Below are 24,654 nucleotides of genomic sequence, written 5' to 3' on the forward strand. Positions count from 1 at the left end.
ATGAGCACTGCATTCACTGTGTAACACTATACAATGATATTAACAGCATAACAATATTGAGAATTGTCTACCTTACTGCTGCTTGTGAAAGGAGACCTGTTCAAGCCGATTTTCTATCTAGTCAGACCAGTTTGAAACCAGCACCCCTGTATCAACTGGAAGACACAGGATTTGTGTATGTGACACAGAGAGGTTTCTGACCTTCATACTGCATGAGTTCCATCTGCACTGACTGTAAACCACTGAGTACAGAACCAGAAAACCCATAAGGACAACCCTTTGGTCTACATCTACACACCTCTCTTTAGGACTGGTGAAATCAGCAAGATATAGAAACAGAGAAAATGGGAGGCTGGCTCGGGGTCCCCATGGCTGCCTGTCTCCCCCTCCGTTTTGGCATGTCCAAATTCTCGAGACACAGGAGAGAGGAAAAAAACTAGTAACCCTTCACAGGTTCAATCCGCCATCTTGGATTTGTCTTTCTGTCAGTGCTTTGCATTTGACTTGCTATTCCTTATGCTGTGTCTTATTATTTTCAGTGGGATCCTTCTTCCATTTTCTGAAGAATTTTCCTTTAGCTCTAATAGCTTCCTTCACCTCACTTTTTAACCTTGCTGGCTGTCATTTGGCCTTCCTTCCTTCCTTCCTTCTTTTTAAATACATGGAATATAACTGACCTGGGCTTCTAGGATGGTATTTTTGAACAGCATTCATGCCTGAAGTATATTTTTGACATATTACATCACCTCTCTGAAAAAACCTCCTGGTGATGCAATATGTCAGTAGCCTTTAAGTATAGTCATTAAAAAAAGGAACAGATTAAACGCAAAAGTTTTCTCCTCCACTTCATTATATTCTCTATAAAATTATTGCAGTAGTTTAGCATTGAATTATAGCATGAGGCCAAAAGAGTAATATACTCAGACGTAAGTTGATATAGTAGGCATACACTGTATGGTGACATGTGCTAATGTTGCCATAAGCACACGGCATTTAAAAAGAATTACCGCGGGAGCACTTACTGACACCCATTTTGTAGGTTGTAAGAGCTCTTGCAGTGATCCTGCGCTAACCAGTTACCACGCGGTAAATGCAGACACATGTGCCTATTCTCCACCTGCAGACACGCGCCCTCCAACAAAAATTGGAAAGTATTTTGTAGCGCACAGGTAGCGTGTGCAGATTTGGAACTTACAGCAGGATGCGTGACTGCATCCCACGGTAAACCATTTTAAGTTGCGGAGAGTGCGCTAGCGCACACTGCAGCTTAGTAAAATGACCCCTACACATCTATGAATTTGCCACACCGTTGTTCCACACAAAAGATGCCCAGCCCAAGCCCCCTTGCCATATGCATTCACTTGGGTCTAATACACATATATTCCGACTTTGTAAAATGAGGGCTTAGATGTTTGTAGAAGATAAGACAAAATGTTTCTAGTTGGCCTCAGTCCTTGTTCTTCTGCAGTCCAGACAGAGTTTTTCTCTACAGCAGGTTTACCAGGATAACGGCAGAGATCTCCAGCACCAGGAACACAGAGAAGATAATGTGCCGCACGTAGACAGAGCACAGGACTGCGAACTCCGACCGTCCTGCACAGAAGGGAAGGAGAGAGAAGGATGGAATTAAGTTCTGATCACACTCAATGTTCACTTCACAGATGGTTGCCTGGCTGCTGACTAATTCCTGTCACTGTCTTTGATTTCTCTGAGAGTCCCATGGCCATCTACATAGTCCAAACCAGTTCAAAGGCCTTTTAGGCGGAGTCTGAGCAAATTATGGTATTCACTGTTGTGGAATAGTGAGCTCAGTAGGAAAAGGTAGAAAATGAACCACTTTAACTGGTAAAGATACATGAATTCCAACCTCTATCACACTAATAATCATTGATAAAATAAAGCAGGGAGCCAGGTCCGAGAGTCATAAGTTTTACAAATGTCTTTTTTTCACAGCTAGCATTTTGTGGCATAGCCACAGGTGGGCCCAGATAGGCCCAGGCTCACACACTTTGGGCACAGGTCCACCCAGCACTGACGCATCTCTAATATGGCTGGTGGGATTCACAAAGCCCCACCAACTGAAGACGCCCAGCACCTCCCCCTCCACTCCTTTGCAAGTGTCCTGACATCTCTCAACTCCACCCCTGTCCCCCATTTCTTAAATTTTTCAGTTCTTCGCTGGCAGCGAGCTCCAACTCATGCCTTCCCCGTGATGCAACTTCCTATTCTGCATAGACAAAACCAGATAAGATATGGGTTGGGAGGGAAGAGTTTAGAGACACCCAACTGCCTAGGGGGTGGGGTTCTCATACCCACCCAGTTTGGGCTTAGGCCTGCCCATAATTGGGTGTCTGGCTAGTGCCCTTGTTTTAACAGTATGCAAATTCACCTTAAAACACACAACTAACTTTAAAACAGACTTCTACAAATATTACACCAGCCTCTGCAACATTTCAAACCGTCAAGGAATCAGAATTAGCAAATTTAGCTTATCTGCAATCAGACTGGAAAGGCAAGCAGGTTTCTAGAGCAGGAAGGCAGTCAGAGAATGGAAAACTGATCACATAATTAACACCACCAGACGGGATTGTGAGGCTAGGCTGTGAGCTGGGTTAATAAGTGGTATATCTCATATCTAGTTCAGGCAAGTCAGCTCCGGAACAATCTTCCTACTCAGACAAGAACATTCTCTTCTTACCTTGTTTTTTGGAAATATGGAAGGAACTATTTGTTTCAGAAATGGTAGGTAAAAGACATCTTTGGGGGTTTTTTTTTCCTACCGTATTGTTTATATTTTCACAACTAAGTTGATGGTTTTTATGTTAAACTGCTTTGAACCCTTGAGGATTTGGTGGATTACAAATGTTAAGAATACAGTATACATGGGCTGTCTGGTTTGGCATTTGGCAAAATAACCCCCTCCCAAAAAAGGAAACCATTGCATCACTTAGAACATTTTAGAAACAAGTTGCAAACCACAAACTTAAGGTGCTGTGCATTGGATTGGGGGGAGTCACTTTATAAGAGTCTTGAACATAACAACATAGTAGATGATGGCCGTGGTCCTGGCGCTCGTGCCCGATAGCGGTTGTACTTTGAGAGAAGGAGACTGCGAAGTGTGTGTTTCCTTCCTGGGAAGATTCTGCCAGTCCTTAAAAGATGATAAAGTGGAGTTCACAGCGACCAGTGTGGAGAAAGCACTACTAAACTATTGCAAGGAAACAAAAGGAAAGGAGAACAGACTGATACTTGTTTTAGCAGTTTTTAGGGTTGATTTATCACCTGACCCACAAGGCATACTACATATGTATACTTGACCTTGATTTGTCCTTGCCATTTTCAGGGAACAGACTGTAGAAATGTGCCCGGCAATTGCTTTGTTCTCCAACTACTTAAGTTGTCATTGAAGCCACATGCCAGCTGATCCAAGAAAATGGAAGTTTGGTCCGCGTTGGCTTTACTTCTCAATTACTGGTGGTGTCATCTAATCACCGATAAACTTGCTTAGTTCCATGCCTTCCATACAAGATTCTTTTGTGTTTATCCCATGCATTTTTAATTTCATTAGCATTTTCATCTCCACCACCACCTCTTGCGGGAGGGCATTCCAGGTATCTACCACCCTCTGTGAAAAAGTACTTCCTGACATTATTCCTGTATGGGCCCTCCTGCAACCCTCTGGCAAAGTTGCTCACAAACATATTGAACAGAATCGGCCCCAACACCCATCCTTGAGGCACTCCACTACTCACCTTTCCTTCCTCCGAGTGAATTCCATTAACCATCACCCTCTGGCATCTGTCTGTCAACCAGTTTCTAATCCAGTTCACCACTTTGGGTCCTAACTTCAACCTGTCAAGTTTATTTAAGATCCTCCTATGTGGAACCATGTCAAAGGCTTTGCTGAAATCTATCTAGTGCACGTCCTTGATTCAATTCTCTGGCCACCCTGTCAAAGAATTCAATCAATCAGATTCATTTGGCACAATTTACCTTTGACAAAACCATGTTGCCTCAGATCTTTTAACTCACTGGATTCCAGGAAACTCACTATCCTTTCCTTCAGCAACGTTTCCATTACCTTTCCAATAACCGAAGTGAGGCTTACTGGCCTATAGTTTCCCACTTCTTCTCTGTCGCCACTTTTGTGAAGAGGGACCGTATCCGCTCTTCTCCAATCCTGCAGAACCTCTCCCGTCTCCAAGGAGTTGTTAAACAAATTTTTAAGAGGACCCGCCAGAACCTCTCTAAGTTCCCTCAATATCCTGGGATGGATCCCATCTGGTCCCATGGCTTTGTCCACCTTCAATTTTTCAAGTTGTTCATAAATACATTTTTCCATGAACGGTACAATATCCACTCCATTCTCATATGTACCTTTCCCAGCTGATAGTGGTCCTTCTCCAGGATTTTCTTCTGTGAACACAAGTATTTGTTTAGAATGTTTGCTTTTTCCTTATCGCTCTTCACCTAGCAGCCCACAGCATCTTTCAGTCTCACAGTTCCATTTTTAGCCTTCCTCTTGAGTTTAATCCGGTAATCTTTTCCGTGATCCTCTTGTTGCATTCTTCTGTATTTCTTGAATGCAGCCTCTTTTGCCCTTATTTTTTCAGTCACTTGTTTGGAGGACCGTATAGGCTTCCCGTTTCTCTTGTTTTTGTTTACTTTCTATTGCCGTATTTATAGCAGCTTTCAGCTTGGACCACTTCTCTTCCACTTCTCCTATGCCTACCCAAGCCATCAGCAACTTCTTCAGGTGTTCCCCCATTTTACGAAAATCAGTATGTCTGAAATCCAGTGCTTTGAGTTTTATTGATCTGCATATAAAACAGAATCCGACACACTGAGGTAGACTCTTATAAACCACCCAGGGCATGTACACACAGAAAAAACAACTCCTCCTTTTTTTTTCATTGAATTTTTATTGAAGTTTCAAATATAAATAAATATACAAAAACCATGAAAAACATGCGTATGCATAAGCTGTATACAATATTAGGAATAGCATACAAGTGTGGTAAAAGTAGTCATGTAAGAAAAGTTAATTAGTCTTATCAGTAGACATATTACTACTACTACTACTACTATTTAGCATTTCTACAGCGCTACAAAGCGTACGCAGCGCTGCACACACATAGGAGAAAGACAGTCCCTGCTCAAAGAGCTTACAATCTAATAGACAAAAATAAAGCAAGCAAATCAATTAATGTGTAGAGGACAGAGGAGAGGAGGGTAGGTGGAGGCGAGTGGTTACAAGTCAAAAGCAATGTTAAAGAGGTGGGCTTTCAATCTAGATTTAAAGATGGTCAAGGATGGGGCAAGATGTAGGGGCTCAGGAAGTCTATTCCAGGCGTAGGGTGTAGCGAGACAGAAGGAGCAAAGTCTGGAGTTGGCAGTAGTGGAGAAGGGAACAGATAAGAAGGATTTATCCATGGAGCGGAGTGCACGGGAAGGGGTGTAGGGAAGGACGAGTGTGGAGAGATACTGGGGAGCAGCAGAGTGAGTACATTAGTAGAAGAAGTTTGAACAGGATGCGAAAACGGATAGGGAGCCAGTGAAGCGACTTGAGGAGAGGGGTAGTATGAGTAAAGCAACCCTGGCGGAAGACGAGACATATTACAATAGTTATCTAATGGAGACCATAATTTTTGAGAGTGTGGAATATTATGAATGTGAACAGTGTTGTTAGCTTCATATCTACGAATTGCGCATAGATATGCCCACCATTCAAATATGTTCAGTTTAGTTTTGTCTTTCCAATGGAGAACAATTAGATGCTATAGTCATCATGATGTTGAATAGTTTATCCATATTATCATGAAGATCTAAGAACAACAATGTAAGAGATGAGTTTGGGTGCGGTAATAGGGAAGATGTCTAGGATTTTGTTCCATATATCCTTCCAGAACATATGCACAGTAGAACAAAGGTAGATCATGTGTGATAAGTCACCTGGAGTTTGGTTGGAAGGCCAGCAGTTTGATATAGTAGAGTCTTTAGAGATTTTTCCTATTTTTGAAGGCGTCCAATATGCTTTATCTAAGTTAAAATACGAAGACTGTGTAATTGCTGCAGACATGGTGAGCCGTAGCATTTGTCAATATCCTGGGTAGAATACGTTAGTTCGTTTGCCTTGGACTCTGTGGATTTGCATGATTTATGGTCTGAGAGCTGTAGAGCTTTGTAGATTTTAGATGCTGTCTTTGATGTTGTCAACAGCATCTGGCACAAATTGGAGAATTCAGAAGTAGAAGGATCGAGTTCAGAGATACTCAACTTTTGTGTTATGTGTTCACTAAGGTACAATCAATTTGAGTGTTCAGAGGCAGGTATATTATACACATTTTTCAATACATCAAAGGGGATAAAGGCACCATTATCTAACAGTTGAGAGGTATTAAACCATAATGATATATCAATTAAGTGTCTGTCTTTGAACTTTAGATGTTTGAAGAGTTCTTAAACAACTCCTTCTTTTATGTGATATATATGTAGGTGTTTCTAGGGATGGAGAATAAACACAGCAGGGGCAGAAATGATCATTATGGATGTAGTTTGCATTTGTGGCCATAGATATAAATCATTTTATTGAGAAAGTGATCTTTGACATCAAATGAGTCTACATTGTCCAAACATTTAGATGTCACAATAAATGCCCAACATGTCTCGGCATCTCAGGGGCAAATTAAATGTTGTTTCCAAGACACAACTAAAACAACTAAACAAAGACAAATATATACAGAAACCTACAAACTCTTTAAAGCATGTATGGACAATTACTAAAAAGAAAAAACAAACAAACATACAGATTCATATAAAAGGAACTTCCATAAGAGGGAACAATAAATAAAAATAAAAAAAAAAATCAATAAAAAAGAAAAAAATAGTGATAAAATAAAATAAAATGAAACTGATCCCAAAAACTATGTCATAAAAAATTATTCAAGCATTTACCTTCACAGAAAAGACTCAATGGTGCTTTTACAAAGTGCACTAGCATTTGTAGCGCGCGCTAAAAATAAGCATGCGCTAAACTCTAGAGAAGCCCATATATTCCTATGGGTGTCTCTAGCATTTAATACATGCTAATCATTAGTGCATGCTACAATCATTACAGTGCCTTTGTAAAAGACCCCCTCAATGCTTCAAAGGTTGCCTACAGTAAGTTCCTATTTTTTTTGTTTTCCTTTTGATTAATTTTTGCTTTTTCATTATTGTTTCCTCTTATGGAAGTTTTCATGTGATTTTCTTGTATGATTCTTTATGTTTTTTGAGTAATGGTCCATACATACTTTTTTTTGTGTATAATATGGTATGCCAAAAAAATATTGGGTATTTATCAAGACATCTAAATATTTGGACAACACAGATTCATAATGGGTCAGATGTCGCTTTCTAAATAAAGTCATTTATGTCTATAGCTACTGGTTGATCAGGTATACATATGAAGTATCACATGATGTCATATATAATGAGTTTATCTTGTTGGGCAGACTGGATGGACCGTTCAGGTCTTTATCTGCCGTCATTTACTACCGTGTTTCCCCGAAAATAAGACACTGTCTTATATTAATTTTTGCCCCCAAAAATGCGCTAGGTCTTATTTTCAGGGGCTGTCTTACTTTTCGGGGAAACATCGGGGTTGGATTGGGGTTGGCCCGCCCGCCCTCCGTCGCTCCCGGAACTAACCTTAAACGCCTCCTTTCACCTTCGCAGCAAGCAGCAGCAGGACAGGCCACTCCTTCCTTCCGTGTCCCGCCCTCGCCTGAGGTAACGTCTGCGAGGGCGGGGCATGGAAGGAAGGAGAGGTCTGCCCTGCTGCTGCTTGCTGCGAAGGTGAAAGGAGGTGTTTAAGGTTAGTTCCGGGAGCGACGGAGGGTGGGTGGAGGGGGGGCCCGGGGGTGGCCTTGTCCGGCTCTCGGCGGCCCTGCTTTCAAACAAAAATTTGCTAGGTCTTACTTTCGGGGGAGGCCTTATATCTACGAATTCAGGAAAACCTCTACTAGGTCTTATTTTCGGGGGATGTCTTACTTTTGGGGAAATAGGGTATGTTACTATGTGCTGCTCTTGTTTTTAGGCTGTACATTTCGCTGTGGCTACTTATTCTCTATTCTTACCGGCACACACATGCACACAATAACATTTGCTTCAGAGGAGGTATAATTGTGTGAGCCTTCTTTCCCTAGGGTAATTTTAATTATATGCCTTCACAGCCTAGGTGCCCTTTTATAAAAGACCCACTCTGAGCGTGTGTGTCTTTAAGAACTCACAAGGTTCAATCTGCACTCATTCATCCATTTCCATGTGTGTCATCTGGTATGTCCTGTATTCACACAGGGTTTTCACTGTTTCTGTGGGACACTTTATTAATTCATTAACAGGGAGACCCCCAGCATTGCAACTTACCTTTATTTAGACACAAGCTGCTTGTGTTAATGGAGATGCTCTTCGTATCAACAGGATTGCTGGCCACGCAGACATATTCTTTTTCCTCTGTGCTGGGGGTCAATACAAGCTGCAGGATGCTTGGGTCTGGAGATGGCTGGTGCAGGTGTGCAGGCGCAGCTCTCACTATCCAGGTAACATTAACTGCCGCATGAGCTGGGACCAAACATCTCAGAGTTACATTACATCTGTCACTAATGCTGGGGGATAGCGATATCTGTGGGGTTGGGACTGGCTCTGCAAGAACAGAAAAAGAAGAATTACTACTATGGGCTGTGCACTACCATTCAGAAGGACCTGGATTCAAGTCATGTAATAGTAATCAGACTTCTGAAGAAGTCTGCCCCCCCCCCACCATCTCAGGCTTACAATGTCAGTTCCGATAATTATTGTAAACTGCCTTGTCTGAACCTTTAAATGATACTACAGAAAATTCTTGAATGAACTAAACTGTTATGGGGTAAGTAGGACTGTCTCCACAAAGATTCGGAGTACTGCCTCCTCAAATCTGGATGATTCTGTAAGACCCCCCCCCCCCCACACACCAAAAATCTTAGTTCTGATGCCATCTTCTCACATCAGTAGGCGATGCTTTTAGTCTCCTCTTGAATTAACACCAGAATTAGAGTTCCCAGTTCCCTCTTCTCTTGCACCCATAACCGGCCTGATTCGAATGTATACAGAAGACGTTTGCTGGAATTAGTTTCTCACTTTGCAACAGCACTGGGATTTGTTTCTTAAAGCTGTTTAGTGAATTAACATTAAACCGCTATCAAAGAGGTTAAATTGAGAACAGGAGACGGTAGGAGGCTATCTAGCCCATTATATGGCTTGAAGCCAGTAGGCGGAGATTGCCACAACACTGGTTCACCCAAAACAATAGCAAAAGCTATTGAAAACATAGTAAAAGGTTATTAGAAATAACAGACTGCCTATGTGTGGTCCATCTGTAAAAAAGATCAAAAGCTGTTTCAGTTGGATAAGCAGTGCATTAAAAGGTGAAGGACAAAAGATTTTTTTTTACTTATTTGACAGCTTTTTAATTTATTGGAAAGCTTCCCATATGTAGATATAAACATCCTGAAATCAAAACTGAATATCACTAGCTTCAAAAATTATTGCAGCTGGTGGAAACAGCACTAATAAATTCTGTATTTTGTGCTCATTTTACGCTGTTCTATACAATACAGTAATGCATGGCCAAATTTCAGTGAGGATATCCTGTTTACTGATGGGTTCATCTTAACTATTGTTGTAATCTGCCTTGGGAAGCCTGGTGCAATAAAGATTGGAAGTAAAATTAACCCTAGAACGCATGACGTTAAAAATATGCATATTAACATCATGGGGGCCTTTTAGGCCCCCATGCACATAATGTAGAAAAACACACTTAAATAACTTTTACAAGTTTATTTCAAAATTGCTCAATAAAATATGAATAGTGGACAACATTTTAATTATAATTTTTCACAGAAAACACCAAAAAATCTTTTTTTTCCCAAATTTCACGCAAAGACATGAAAACACACAAAAATGCATAGAAATCTATAGCAAACTAGCTGCAGCTACATTTTTATTCTAACTTTCTTTTCTATTATATTAGTCTTCCAAACAATTCTGACATGTTATTTTTTCAGAAGAGTGTTCTTTGCAAACAGTTTCCTTACAAGTGGAACAATATCGCTCAGTTTTCCTCTCTATGTTTCTTGGACACATGAAACAACGCTTTCGTTTTCTTTCTCCTGGCTCTGGAGTAATCTGAAACTGTACGCCACACCGTTTCATTGCTTCTTTAGTTTCTTTGGCAAGCATTTCAAGTCGCTTCGCTCTATCATGTGAGGTATTACAAGTTCATGACAAAGGTCCTTCAAGAATAAGCGTCTCCTGTCCTTCCTCTGTGCATGAAATTCAGGATGAGTTTCTGTATAAATAATGAATGAATTTAGGGCTGCTACATCAAGCATATTTGAAAATAGTACTACAGGCCATCGTTTTGTTTGCCTCTTACACGAATATTCTCCCACCATCTCATCCATTTTATCTACACCTCCTTTTGTTGCATTGTAATGCAGGATGATTTCTGGTTTCAATTTTTGGTTATTGCTGTCAACACTGCAATCGTGATGCATGGTACTGAGTAAAATTACAGATTTCTCCTTCTTTGCCTTGTAAGATACCAAAGTCGCTTTGTTATTGAATCCAAAGACACTCTCATAAAGTGCTCGCTGACGATTGTGTTTGAGTGCTGCTGGAATTTCTCGTCTGTTTTGCTTTATAGTACCAACAAGTGTAATAGCTTTTGCAAGCAGAAAATTGCCTAGTTCAACATTGGTGAAATAATTGTCCATGGTGATGTTTCTACCTGAATTGAATATTGGAACAGCAAGAGCACCAACCTCTTTGCCACAGTAGATTACGCCATTTATGCCATAATAATTTGCAGAATCACACATCCAGAAGATTTTTATACCGTACTTGGCTGGCTTGCTGGGCATGTATTGTATGAATTTGCAGCGTCCTCTGAACGGTACAAGTTGCTCATCTACAGTAACATTAGTACTAGGATTGTAAAGTTTTGTGCAATTTTTGATAAATATGTTCCAGATATAACTGATAGGGGCTAATTTGTCTGTTTCAAACCTCGCTGCACGAGTTCGCTTATCATCAAAGCGAATGATCCTTCTAATTTCCTCATATCTGCCCACTGACATTGTCGCCTTATAGTGTGGATCAGAAAGTGGGTCCAGAAATAATTCTTGTATTGGGACATCATACGATTTTTGACTCCCTGCCAGCAGGAAAAGTCCAATATATGCATAAAGTTCCTCTTTTGAGATATTTTTCCAGGACTTATTTTTTGCTGAAGCGATACGTCTTCCTTCTAGGTTTGAACATAATAGGACCTCTTCTGCAATATTGTCAGAAAAATAAGTACAGAATACATCTTTAGGGGTAAAGTAACTGGGACTTCCCACAGCTCCTTGAGCCTGTCTCACAATATTGTGTATTGGAGTACGTCCGACTAATGTAGGATTACTGTCTCAAAAAACATTCGTTTTGGATGTTCTACTTATCACTTCTTGAGGATCCACTAGATTCACTTCTTCATCATCAGAAGAATCACTGGATGAGGATGTTTGATTAGCTGGTGGCAGATATTCTTCATCAGACAAAGATAGTTCACTTTCATCATCGCTTTGAAACATAATCGCTTCAATCTCTTGGTCAGACACTTGGAGGAAGACTGTGCCATTGCTGACTAGATGTTAGAAAATGAAACAGATTTCCTCTCAACAGCTTATCTTATCACAGGTCCTTCAGCAATTAGCTCACAGTGTATACTGTCCTCAGTGTTCAGAGGACCTGAGGTGATGTCATGGCCTTATCACTCCCTCCAAAAATCACATGACATCCTCACATGTTATTATCCAAACCCTGGCCCCTCCACCAGCATTACTGAGTACAAATAAAGTAACTTGAGACACAAACACTTCTGAGAACATGATAAAAACAGTGGGGGCCTAAAAGGCCCCCAATTCGTACAGATGTAGTTTTCACCAAACAAGCATTGTTACACCATAATGCTTATGAAAAAAAATTATATGAACAACTGGATATTATCAACAATGACATACTTGAGTAATACCTTGAGTTTCAAAATTCTAACTAAAGTAATTTTGCAGATAATAGCAAAAATGTAAGCATGGGGGCCTAAAAGGCCCCCAATATGCGTTCTAGGGTTAAACTCTCCTTTCGTTGGGGCACATGGAATCAAATCTTTACCTCATCGCTTTTCTAGAAATGAATTATTCTGTTTTGAGCATCTTTCAGGGACAAGTGGTTTTCTTAAGTCATAATAATAAAAATAAATATTTTCTTTCATGCAGATCTCTCACTTGTTTAAATATAACTAAATAGGCTATAAGCCCCTAATGCAGTCCATTGATTTTCTTATATTTTGTCCTTGTGATGACTTATACTGTGCCAATTCGCATTTGGGTACCTCTGCCCTCATTATTGAATATCTCTCTTTTAAACAGTAGTAATAAACAATATTAAGTGCATTTTTATAATATACCACTGCAGTCCACAAAACAAAAGGAGCAAGTTCCTACAAACCATCTTTCTCTTTTGATCTAGGAACAGGAATTAAAAAGATTTTAAATGCTCCCAGGTTTCAACCTAATTCTTGTTTAATGTGGGATATAAATGTCATAAATTAATATAGATAGAAACTCTGAATGTTGAGCACCTGATTCTCATAACAGAAAGTCTGTTTTAGTGGACCTTTACCAAGGGAAAGAAATGTCTGCACGAATATAACACATGCTAGGGTGTCCCCTCCAAATGACACACTCATTATGATTTACAAATTACTACTCTACCTATGAAAAGTTATTCCGTTATTATACTTCCTTTGTGTACATCCGTATGCTGCACAAGCCGGCATGTTTGAAAATATAAGTGAGATTAAATAAAACTGCTACCAACAATAAAGAACGACGACGTGGATGCAGCAGCTCATAGGTTTGCTTTGTTCTGAGGGTACGCAGAATGATGGCTGCATGGGGAAGGGGAAACAGTGATTAACCTTAACCTCCCCGAAAAGCAAAGCGGCATTAATAGTCTCTTTTTAGAGTGGGAGAGACTAGGAGATGCTGACATCTAGTGGCTGGATTTAGAAAACATTTCATTTATTAGTATTTAAGTACATAAGTAATGCCACACTGGGAAAAGACCAAAGGTCCATTGAGCCCAGCATCCTGTCCACAACAGCGGCCAATCCAGGCCAAGTGCACCTGGCAAGCTTCCCAAACATACAAACGTTCTCTACATGTTATTCCTGGAATTGTGGATTTTTCCCATTTAGTAGTGAACATAGTAACATAGTAGATAACGGCAGAAAAAGACCTGCACGGTCCATCCAGTCTGCCCAACAAGATGAACTCATGTCTATACCTTACCTTGATTTGTACCTGTCTTTTTCAGGGCACAGACCGTATAAGTCTGCCCAGCACTATCCCCTCCTCCCAACCACCAGCCCCGCCTCCCACCACCGGCTCTGGCACAGACCGTTTAAGTCTGCCCACCACTATCCTCGCCTCCCAACCACCAACCCCTCTTCCCCCCACCGGCTCCGCCACCCAATTTCGGCTAAGCTTTAGTGGTTTATGGACTTGTCCTTTAGGAAACCGTCTAACCCCTTTTTAAACTCTGCCAAGCTAACCGCCTTCACCACGTTCTCCGGCAACGAATTCCAGAGTTTAATTACGCGTTGGGTGAAGAAACATTTTCTCCGATTCGTTTTAAATTTACTACACTGTAGTTTCATCGCATGCCCCCTAGTCCTAGTATTTTTGGAAAGCGTGAACAGACGCTTCACATCCACCTGTTCCACTCCAGTCATTATTTTATATACCTCTATCATGTCTCCCCTCAGCCGTCTCTTTTCCAAGCTGAAAAGCCCTAGCCTCCTTAGTCTTTCTTCAGGGCAGAGTACAATAAAACACAGAAAATAATATATATGGAAATACAAACATTGCAACAAAGACAGCACTACTCCAATCAGTCCATCAAAAAATACAGTCCATGTGCATGATATGCCAGGCACAACAAAATAGTCTTTAAGCTGCCGTCTAAACAAGGTTGACCGAGACTTGTTCTTCAAGTGGAGTGGCAATACAGTCTATGCAATTGGTCCAGTCGCATAAAACACTCCATTTGTATTCCAGATGAAAACACTGCAAACGGGGGACAGTAAAGATCACGACCCACAGCTGACTGCAAGGCAGTGGCTTAGCCACAGGTGGGCTTGGGTGGGCCATTTATGGCTCAGGCCCACCCAACAGTAGCACATGTTTAGTGGTAACTGGAGGGAATCCCAAGCTCCACCAGCTGAAGATTTTCCCCTGATGGTAACGAAAACGCTACTCTCCAAGACACTGGCACCTGCGCATGCTCAGTTTTCAGTGTATGCCTGCTGCCAAGGTGGAAAGAAGCGTTTTCCCAGCAGCTGAGATAAAAAAATTTTGAGGGGGGGAGGGGTAGAACACTTGGTGCCCACCCAATTCTTGCCTAGGCCCACCCAAAATCTGTTGTCTGGCTACGCCCCTGCTGCAAGGGCCGTGATGGCACATACCAGTGCTCAGCATCTCTCAAGAAAACAGAGACCTATCAGCAATTTAAACAGAATTCTATCACATGATTGCAGTGTTTGGAAGGAGCTCTGCAGTGGATAAGAGATAGTAGAAAAATCCTGGGTAGTTGTGAATTTTCACTTATGGCACCAGATCTCAGCCCTGGTATCAACTGACTTGGAAGTCCATATTAAAAGAGAGAGAGAAATTTGTTTTCTAAAGAAGGAACCATGACCCAAGCACTGTGACAAAGCGACAGGAAAACCACATATGGAATCAGAAAATGTGCATGAAAATGAGTTATGAGAAAAACTAAATAAGGAAGTCCTGTTGCAATATATGTGTCAGCATGATTTGTGGCGATGACTCCATTCATGTGAAGAATTGTAATATCTTCTCTTTTAATCATCACCACATATACGGCATATGAGTGCGGTCATCACCAAAAAATCTTGCTGACATAAATACTATAACAGGACTTCCTTATTTTTTTGTTACATTTGTACCCCGCGCTTTCCCAATGGAGGGTTAAGTGACTTGCCCAGAGTCACAAGGAGCTGCCTGTGCCTGAAGTGGGAATCAAACTCAGTTCCTCAGGACCAAAGTCCACCACCCTAACCACTAGGCCACTCCTCCACTGTTGCTACTAGTTGAGATTCTACATGGAATGTTGCTATTCCATTAGCAACATTCCATGTAGAAGTCGGCCCTTGCAGATCACCAATGTGGCCGCGCAGGCCGCGTACGTGCAGGACGTCAGACTCACAGAAACAGAAGCCTGCGCAGCCTTCTACATGGAATGTTGCTAGTGGAATAGCAACATTCCATGTAGAATCTCCAATAGTAGCAACATTCCATGTAGAATCTCCAACAGTAGCAACATTCCATGTAGAATCTCCAATAGTATCTATTTTATTTTTGTTACATTTGTACCCCACGCTTTCCCACTCATGGCAGGCTCAATGCGGCTTACATGGGGCAATGGAGGGTTAAGTGACTTGCCCAGAGTCACAAGGAGCTCCCTGTGCCTGAAGCGGGAATGGAACTCAGTTTCTCAGTTCCCCAGGACCAAAGTCCACCACCCTAACCACTAGGCCACTCCTCCACTGTTGCTACTATTTGAGATTCTACATGGAATGTTGCTATTCCACTAGCAACATTCCATGTAGAAGTCGGCCCTTGCAGATCACCAATGTGGCCGCGCAGGCCGCATACGTGCAGGACGTCAGACTCACAGAAACAGAAGCCTGTGCAGCCTTCTACATGGAATGTTGCTAGTGGAATAGCAACATTCCATGTAGAATCTCCAATAGTAGCGATATTCCATGTAGAATCTCCAGTAGTATCTGGTTTTTTTTTTTTGTTACATTTGTACCCCGCACTTTCCCACTCATGGCAGGCTCAATGCGGCTTACATGGGGCAATGGAGGGTTAAGTGACTTGCCCAGAGTCACAAGGAGCTGCCTGTGCCTGAAGTGAGAATCGAACTCAGTTCCCCAGGACCAGAGTCCACCACCCTAACCACTAGGCCACTCCTCCACTCACTTCTGCTCTCCACTCAATCCTCCACTTATTCACTTCTGCTCTCAAATCACCACCCCCCTTTTTACCTTCTTGCTACTCCTTTCCAGTTTACTGCATGGGAGAAGGCTGCCTAGGTGTGGCTAGCACCAGGAACCCAGCAGAGGAGGAAAACTCTTGGGAGGACAGCTGGTCCTCAGAGCCCATGGAAAGATTCCAGGAAGACGCAAAAGAGACAGGTATAGCCAGCCTGGAAGTCCAGCAGCCCCCAGCCCAAGAAGTCTCCAGCATAGGGGTGAGATCTGAGAGGGCTGAGAGAGGATGAACTTGCAAGGAAAGCATTTGACTAAGAAGCAGGGAAGACCCCCTTCAGCTCCTCCTGAATTTTCTCTCACCAAACAGGCAGTGCAGAGCAGGCGGTCTACCTTCACGCCTTCGCCCCTCACCACCAACTCCAGGGGCACAGATAAATTCACCACTCCCATGGCCAAGCACAGGTATTATAGTAAAGTATCAGGCCGTGGAATTCCCGTCTCTAGATCCTTCAGGACACTCCCGGGCTTTCCCAGATGACCTTGGTACATCTCCAGAGGCTCCAATGGCGAATGACCCAGCTTTTCTGACAGAACAAGGCTGTAGCTTCCTGCTCCTTCCGCAGGAAAGCATCCCACTGTGCTTTTACCCAGCCGCAGGACCACCTCAGGGCTGGACCTCCCTTTCCTCCCTTCACCTTCAATGGTGCACTTCTTCAAGCTGCTCCCTCTTACACCGAACAGGCTTTTCTCTGTCCTGCTCCTGGGAGGGGGGGGGGGGGGGAGAGGTTTAAACCTTTCTACCCACCCAGAGTTCTCCTCTCAGTTACTGCTCTGTTACCAGAAACTACCTCTTTAGTCAGCCTTAAGCTATTGGGCCTGATCAGGATAACACCTCTCCTCATAGGTCCTGGAGTGGGAGGAGGCAACCAATGACCATGTGCTCTATAATCCTGCAACTTTTATAACAAATATGACATCCGTCATTCAACTCCAAATACTACTTTCTGGGTCAGGTTCTTCACCCCCCCCCCCCCCCCCCCCCCACTAACACTATCCCTCACCCCAGTGAAGCTGGAAAGTTCTTTGTACCAATCTTAGTAATCCCCTGGGGAAAATCCACACACTCTCACTCTCAATTTACCAGGAGATTAAACATATATAGAAAAGAATATTAAAAATGATAAATAGCTATTAATGAATTTTTTGACATTTCATGTTGCTATAATGAATGGGTATATGGTAGCATGGGTGGCAGCTAGGCATTAAGCTTCAACAAACACTGCCACACAGAGAACACAGGAACATAAGAATAGCCAGACTGGGTCAGAGCAATGGTCCATCTAGACCAGTATCCTGCTTCCGACAGTGGCCAGTTCAGATTGGAAGCAGGATACTGGGCTAGCTGGACCATTGGTTTGACTCAGTATGATTGCAAGTAAAACAAAACACTTCCTGGTCAATATTCAGAATTTGCCCCTGCTATTCAATGCCATGTCTGGGCACCAGCACCGAGTATTCACAGCTAAGTCATACAGCGTGAGCTGATGGAGCTTATGCAGGTCCCACTAAAAGGTTAAGTACCGGATCTTCCCAGACTCTACCCTGGCACTAACGAGACAGTGCAGGGGCAGTTAGTGGGTGATGTGCCACTGAATCTCAGCACTTAGGTGGACACAAGTGATTTAACCGGGCAGGACCTTCTCCTACCTGGTGAAATCACTTTGAATATCAGGTAGTTTACTTATTCAAATCAGAAAGTAAAACCTATTCCCTTCATAGGCAAAAATAACTTGAGGATCAATCATTAATGTCTCTTGGAAATTAAAAAATAATCTTCCTGCAGCCTGTCCTGGCAGGCTTCACGGTCTCAGTGTGCTCTAGTCTCCACAAGTAACCAAAACTAGGCCCTGTACTAACCAGGCCTCCAGGATTAGAGATTTTCAAGTTTCCAAGGTAAAAGTTGGCTGCCTGAATGAAGCTTCTGCTGCTTAGACATAGTGGTGAATCTTCTGGGCCTTACTGTTCTGCCTGGGCTCAGAGTTTTTATCTCACTCCCTGCATCAGCCCTCCCTGCTCTGCCTTGCCTGGGACACCCCCCTTTATGGTAGTTCTGTGAGGGAGTGCTTTTAAGGGGAACCGGTGACCTCCTATACACTCCCTCACAGGGTGATATTTGAATACGTATACATTTCAGAGATGTTTTTGGGAAAGATGGATAGTTTTATATATTTGATTTTGCATGATTCATGGAACATTTTTAATGCTTACTTTGATCTTTTTTTGGAGGTTGCCTGAATGAATTCTGCTGGGAAGAGCATAGACAGGACCACAGGATCTTCTAGGAGGAAGAGAAGTAGTGGATGAGAAGAAGATTGGTCTGTCTTTCATTGAGTTTCTCTTTCTCTCCCTCATGCTTTATGTTGAAGGAGTGACACAGCGTAGGGTTGCCATATTGCTCAAGAAAAAGGAGGACAGATTGAGCAAGTCTGGGTTTTACTTCCAAAGCTTTCAATGGAAGCAAAACCCGGCCTGGCTCAATCTGTCCTCCTTTTTGTGGAGCCATATGGTAACCTTAGACACAGGCAGCAACAAAGCTGTTGTGTGCAGGGAAAGAGTTAGAGACCTGAGTCAGTTTCTCAGGCGTGGATAGCAGCTTTCATTTATAGCATTTATCTCAGGCTTTGATATTTTAGAAACCTTTCTCAAGGTGATGGACAATGCAGGACTGGTCTCTGGGGTCAAGACACATGGCAAATGTAAATAAAAAGGTATAGGACAAGGGTATTCAAAGTCTGTCCAGGAGATCTGCAACTCAGTTGGGTTTTCAGGATATCCACAATGAATATGCAAGCACTGCCCCCACTGTATGCAAATAGATCTCATGCATATTCATTGTAGAAATCCTGAAAACCTGACTAGGCTGCAGACCTCCAGAACTGACACTGAATAATCCCTGGTATAGAACTAAACTGCAAACTTACAAAACAGGGCCAAGCCAGATCCTGACAAGAAACTACCTGACCTGCAGTAAGGTAATTGAAAGCTAAGAACAGTTTGGTTTAGTGAATTCTCGTGGATCAAAAAAAAAAAAAAAAAAAAAATATATATATATATACACACACACTTCACATAAGAACATAAGAATAGCCATACTGGGTCAGAGCAATGGTCCATCTGCTTCCAGCAGTGGTCAATCCAGGTCAAAAGTACCTGGCAGAAACCCAAATAGCAGCAACATTCCATCCAACCAATCCCAGGGACAGGCAGTTGCTTCCCCATATCTGTCTCAATAGTAGACTATGGACTTTTCCTCCAGGAACTTGTCCAAACCATTTTGAAACCCAGATACGTTAACCATGGATACCACTTCCTTCGGCAACGAGTTCTAGAACTTAACTATACTTTGCGTGAAAAAATATTTTTCTTCTATTTGTTTTTAAAGTATTTCCATATAATTTCATTGAGTGTCCCTTGATTTTTGTACTTTTGGAACGAGTAAAAAAAAAATCGATTTACTTCTAGTCATTCTACACCACTCAGGAATTTATAGACCTCAATCATATCCCTCGTCATCCATCTCTTTTCCAAGCTGAAGAGCCCTAACCTCTTTAGGCTTTCCTCAAATGAGAGGAGTTCCATCCCCTTTATCATTTTGGTTGCTCTTTTCTAATTCCACTATATCTTTTTTGAGATACGGTGACCACAATTGCACACAATACTCAACGTGAGATCGCACCATGTTCTTATTTTGCATCCCTCTCCTAATAATTCCAAGCATCCTGTTGGCTTTTTTGGCCACTGCCATCACACACTGGGCAGACACGTGTACACATCATGTCCCCCCAGACACACACAAGCATCCTCAATTACTCTGTTCAGACATACTTTAATCTTGCTGTTCCATGTGAGTGTCCCCCCCTCCCCCACATGCCCGACTGCAAATGGAGGAAAGAGGGAGATGTGCCATTGGATTCTACACTGTAGATGTGCACTTTTCAGCTTATTTAATTCTGTAGCTCCTCAATATCTCTCACTCCTCTCTCTACACCCCTCCCTGGGAGCTCCATTCATCAGGTAAGTAAGTGCCCTTCTGCTCCACCGCCAACTCCAGATACCACGTCTTCCATCTTGCTACACTGTATGCCTGGAATAGTCTTCCTGAGTCAGTACGTCAAGCTTCATCTTTGGCCCTTTCAAATCTAGACTAAAAGCCCACCTTTTTGAGGCTGCTTTTAACTCACAACTCCTATTCACTTGTTCAGTACCCACATCTGTTTTATCATTCCCACCTTAAGTAATTCCCTAATCCCTTATTGGTCCTGTTTGTCTGTCTTGATTAGATTGTAAGCTCTGTTGAGCAGGGACCATCTCTTACATGCTTTGTGTACAGTGCTGCGTACGTCTAGTAGCGCTATAGAAATAATAAGTACGAGTGGTGACACAGCTCTTGCGCAATCCTTTCCTACAGCAGTCACTCTAATATTCCAATGACTCAGCTACGGCTGGATCATAAGCCAGTACAGGCAGGGAAATAACTCATTTATCTGAACATAAAATTCAGCTCAAACTTCAATCTGAAAGAGGCAATACATTAAAAAAATATGAGACGTACAGCAGAGTTCTGAACAGATTGAAGGGGGGATAGATGGCTAAGTGGGAGGACTGTCTTTCTTCTATGTTTGTGCAGCACTGCATATGCCTTGTAGCGCTATAGAAATGCTAAATAGTAGTAGGCCGGTGAGGAGTAAGTTGCAGTAGTCAAGGCGAGAGGTAATGAGAGCGTGGATGAGAGTTCGGGTGGTGTGTTCAGAGAGGAAAGGGCGAATTTTGCTGATGTTAAAGAGGAAGAAGCGGCAGGTCTTGGCTATCTGCTGGATATGCGCAGAGGAGCTCAAACTTCAATCTGGAAGAGGCAATACATTAAAAAAAATCAAAATGATTGAATTAATAAAAGCTCAACTATACAGGTATACACTTACCATAAACAGTGAGGTGAAAATCTTGTTTTACTAAATATCCTGTTGTAAATGTTATGTGAGCGTCAAAGGTCCCCGTGTCCCTCATCTCTAGTCCATCAACCTTCAGGGTTGTCTCTTTGTACATCTGTAGTCTCTGGTGAAATCTGGTACTAAAATTGAATTCATTAAATATTCTGTTTTTGAATTGTCCAAGTCGTATGATTACTCCAGAAACAAAGCGCCATTCTATTTCAAGAATATGTTCTGAGGTCACATCCAGAGGGAGAAGGGCAGATCCTCCCAGAATCCCATTCACCCAGCGAGGAGGAGGAGGAGAATTCTGTGCTTGGATAATCACATCTGGAAGAAATGAAAGAAGCAGAACCTCAGAATTACATTAGCAGGTCAGTATCTTACTGAGTGGAACCAAGAAAAGGGGACAAGCCATCATGTTGGCCACATCACAGTATCCAGGTCTTTTCAGCTTCAGCCCAGGCACCTATTCTGTTAGAAAAGCTGGAGCCACAGGACCCTGTCACTGTTACTGTGACCGCTCAGTGCAGATGGGTCAGTCCTGAAAAATCTGGACTCTGCAGGCTGTGATACCTTTTATTACACCTGCAGTGCAGATATAGGACATGAGCTCTCAAGGCAAGAGGCCTGGAAATAATCTGACCTAAGTTAACTGGCACCAGTCTGAATATCGGCTAGTGCCTGGTTAACTTACGGGTGACCGCTGAGACCCAGATATTCAAAGCGGGGATCTGCACATTCCCTGGCATTGTGTTTACGGAGTAAGGTCAGCCTATGGCTGTGAGCAGCTCTGACGCTGCATACCGCTGCAGGCTGAATATCAGGTGGATAGGGGCCAGTATTCAAAGGCACTTATCTGGTTATCCAGATAAATTCCAGCAAGAGGGATATTCAGTGGCATTAACTAGTCAGGGATAAATGCTGGTGTCTGAATGTGGCAGTTACGCATGCGACTCACAGTATTCTAGAAACTTAGTGTAATTGCTTGGCACAACCAGGACCTGCCCATGCCCCTCCCGGGTCTATGCCGCCCTTGCATGAGACAGAAATTAGGCACTAACCAGTTGACATTCAGCCCATGGTGATCAGTGATTTTTTAAACAGTGACTGCCACAGGCAGAATTAACACTGGATATCGGCACTGAATATCCAGAGATAATTTTGAATGGCAGTTACCAGAGCTTATGTGGGTCATAGCTGGTGTTCAGCTGGGACCTGCATATGACACTAATGTGGGCCACAACTGAATATTGGCTGGGACTTGCCTAAGGGTTTCTGGCCAGAGCAGCAATTAGACAGTTCAGTTATGCATGTAACTGATCTGATTTTATAACTTTTAGCATTAATAGCATCGATTACTGCAACGGAATATACGCAGGATGTAAAGAACAAATCTTAGGAAACTAAGGAAACTTCAGACCGCTCAAAACACAGCAGCCAGGCTCATTTATGGTAAATCAAGATCTGAAAATGCGAAACCCCTTCTTGAAAAACTGCACTGACTACCTATCAAAAAACGAATATCCTTCAAGATTTGTACTCTGGTACATAAAATAATCCATGGCCTAGCTCCGGGTTCCATGACTGATCTGATCGACCTACCAATTAGAAACACATCCGAATCAGCAAGAACGTACCTAAACCTTCACTTCCCAAGATGTAAGGGACTGAAATATAAATTAACATATGCGTCCAGTTTTTCCCTACATATGCACACAGCTCTGGAACGCTTTACCAAAAGACCTGAAATTCACGAATAATCTCCCAAACTTCTGAAAAAAACCTAAAGACCTATCTTTTCAGAAAGGCAAACTTCACAGAACCAACACAAACAACGAAAAATGAAAAAACAAATAGGAAACGAATCAATTCTCAATACCTTGCTACACGATCCCACCCTGGCATTCTGCTTGGGGCATTCCACACCAGATCTGCTTAAATTTACTATACAGCCAGTATCTGTTCACCCAGGGGTAGACACCTCTCTGGAACTATGTAAGCCACATTGAGCCTACAAATAGGTGGGAAAATGTGGGATACAAATGTAACAAATAAATAAAATACAGAATCAGTGGATGGTGCTGTGAATATGCCCTCTGAATACCTCAACACTATTTGGACAGTGCTAGAGCTTGGGAAGAGCCAGAGGGTGTCAAGTTAGAGCTATATGTCCAGAATGATGCGCCAAGGGCAGAAAACTCGAACTTCCCACGGAAAACACAAGTTATGGGAAAAAGTGGGATGTTTGACCACAGAAACCAAAGTCTGGAGAAATGAATTCTTCTAAAAGGAAACGTTTATTATGTAAAAAAGACTCGACACAAACGCTGTGTTTCGGCCGCTAGGCCTGCATCAGGAGTCTGAATGAACGGAGAGCATCTGATGCGCAGATTTCGAAGAAAAAGAACTGGTGAAGTATGATGCCAATGAAGTCGGTCTTTAAAAAGACCTTTGGGTGAAAATAGAAACCGGCGGTCTTCTGCCGAAACATGTCGGTTCTTTTTTTAAGTGTGGGTGCTTCGTCAATAAAATTTTGTCTATCTAAAAATTGGCTGCTGGAAATTCTTTTGGGCTAATCCTACTCATGTTTGGATTTAGCTCAAGCTTAATTATGTCATCTGAACCCCTTTTGGTACTTCTGATCTGATGGTAGACACTTTAGGAGACTGTGTAATGAGCATCTTATATTGTGTGAGGTGGGTAACTGTCAGCCAGTCCAATAAATAAGCAGAGCAAGACATGGTCACTAAATTGGAAGATAAGGACACTAAAACTTCTTCTTTGGAAAATAGAACTTCAAGTTGCTAATCTACAGATTACTGGTTCCCTGGCAATTAAGGATGGTCTCTATACCCGTTATGGGTTAGAGCATGTAGAGAATTTCCTGAGAGCTAGGAATCTTAGATTGTTGAATTTTCCTGCTACGAGATTACTGTCTGCTGAGATATTGCTTCAATTTTAAGGAGCAACTATTGCTTACTGATGACATAAAAGTGCAGAACCTTGAAGGAGAAAAACAGACTTGTCTTTTGATCAATTCATGCAGATGGGGATGTAGAATCTCCTTCTTTAATCCTAAATTAATTGCTAAGAACACTTTGCTATGCCAGGTCATTGGGTCTATGCTTCCAAGCCGTTCTTTCCTCCCCCACCTGAAACATCTCATTACACTTGGGATTGTTTGAGGTTGTTCACTCTCTGATTACCCAGAACCTATGTGCAGGGAGTAGCCATGTTTGAAACACTGTCACGTGACCTCGCCTGGAAAGGAATACAATTGGAATCTGTATGCTGCAAAAAACATAGGATCAGACATAAAATGCTTTATCTGTTTGTAATGGAATGGGAGCGATTCACCATGAGCACAGCTTTTCTTTCACTGAACTCGGTGACTCTTTAATGAAAGGGAAAAAAACTTACCGGAGACATGCAGAAGCAGGAGCAGACCCAGTGCGGAACTGTGTCTCTGCGACTCCATTTCTCTCTCTCTTTCTTACAGCTGTGAAGCAGAAGCTGGACTAAACC

General features: G+C 42.3%; 1 protein-coding gene across 1 annotated transcript; it reads right to left on the reverse strand.

Moving 5' to 3' along the window:
• Window positions 1-1,285: 1,285 nt before the first annotated feature.
• On the reverse strand, window positions 1,286-24,607 carry LOC115457474 (SLAM family member 6-like). The gene is made up of 4 exons (XM_030186891.1): window positions 24,550-24,607; window positions 21,118-21,456; window positions 8,407-8,682; window positions 1,286-1,593 (listed from the first exon to the last, which is right to left on the reverse strand). Exons 1-4 carry the CDS (start codon window positions 24,605-24,607, stop codon window positions 1,487-1,489), a joined length of 780 nt encoding a protein of 259 aa, XP_030042751.1. The 3' UTR covers window positions 1,286-1,486.
• Window positions 24,608-24,654: the final 47 nt, after the last annotated feature.

The sequence above is a fragment of the Microcaecilia unicolor genome, chromosome 14 (genome assembly GCF_901765095.1).
Source record: "Microcaecilia unicolor chromosome 14, aMicUni1.1, whole genome shotgun sequence".
Classification (NCBI taxonomy): domain Eukaryota; kingdom Metazoa; phylum Chordata; class Amphibia; order Gymnophiona; family Siphonopidae; genus Microcaecilia; species Microcaecilia unicolor.

Bases quoted from the DNA above. Each gene is read 5' to 3' on its own strand.
- LOC115457474 (XM_030186891.1), bottom strand. From the start codon at position 24,607: ATGGAGTCGCAGAGACACAGTTCCGCACTGGGTCTGCTCCTGCTTCTG. The intron at 21,457-24,549 runs GTAAGTTTTTTT...CATTTCTTCCAG, and splicing joins CCTGCTTCTGCATGTCTCCG to ATGTGATTATCCAAGCACAG. The intron at 8,683-21,117 runs GTAAGTGTATAC...CTGTTCTTGCAG, and splicing joins TTTTCACCTCACTGTTTATG to AGCCAGTCCCAACCCCACAG.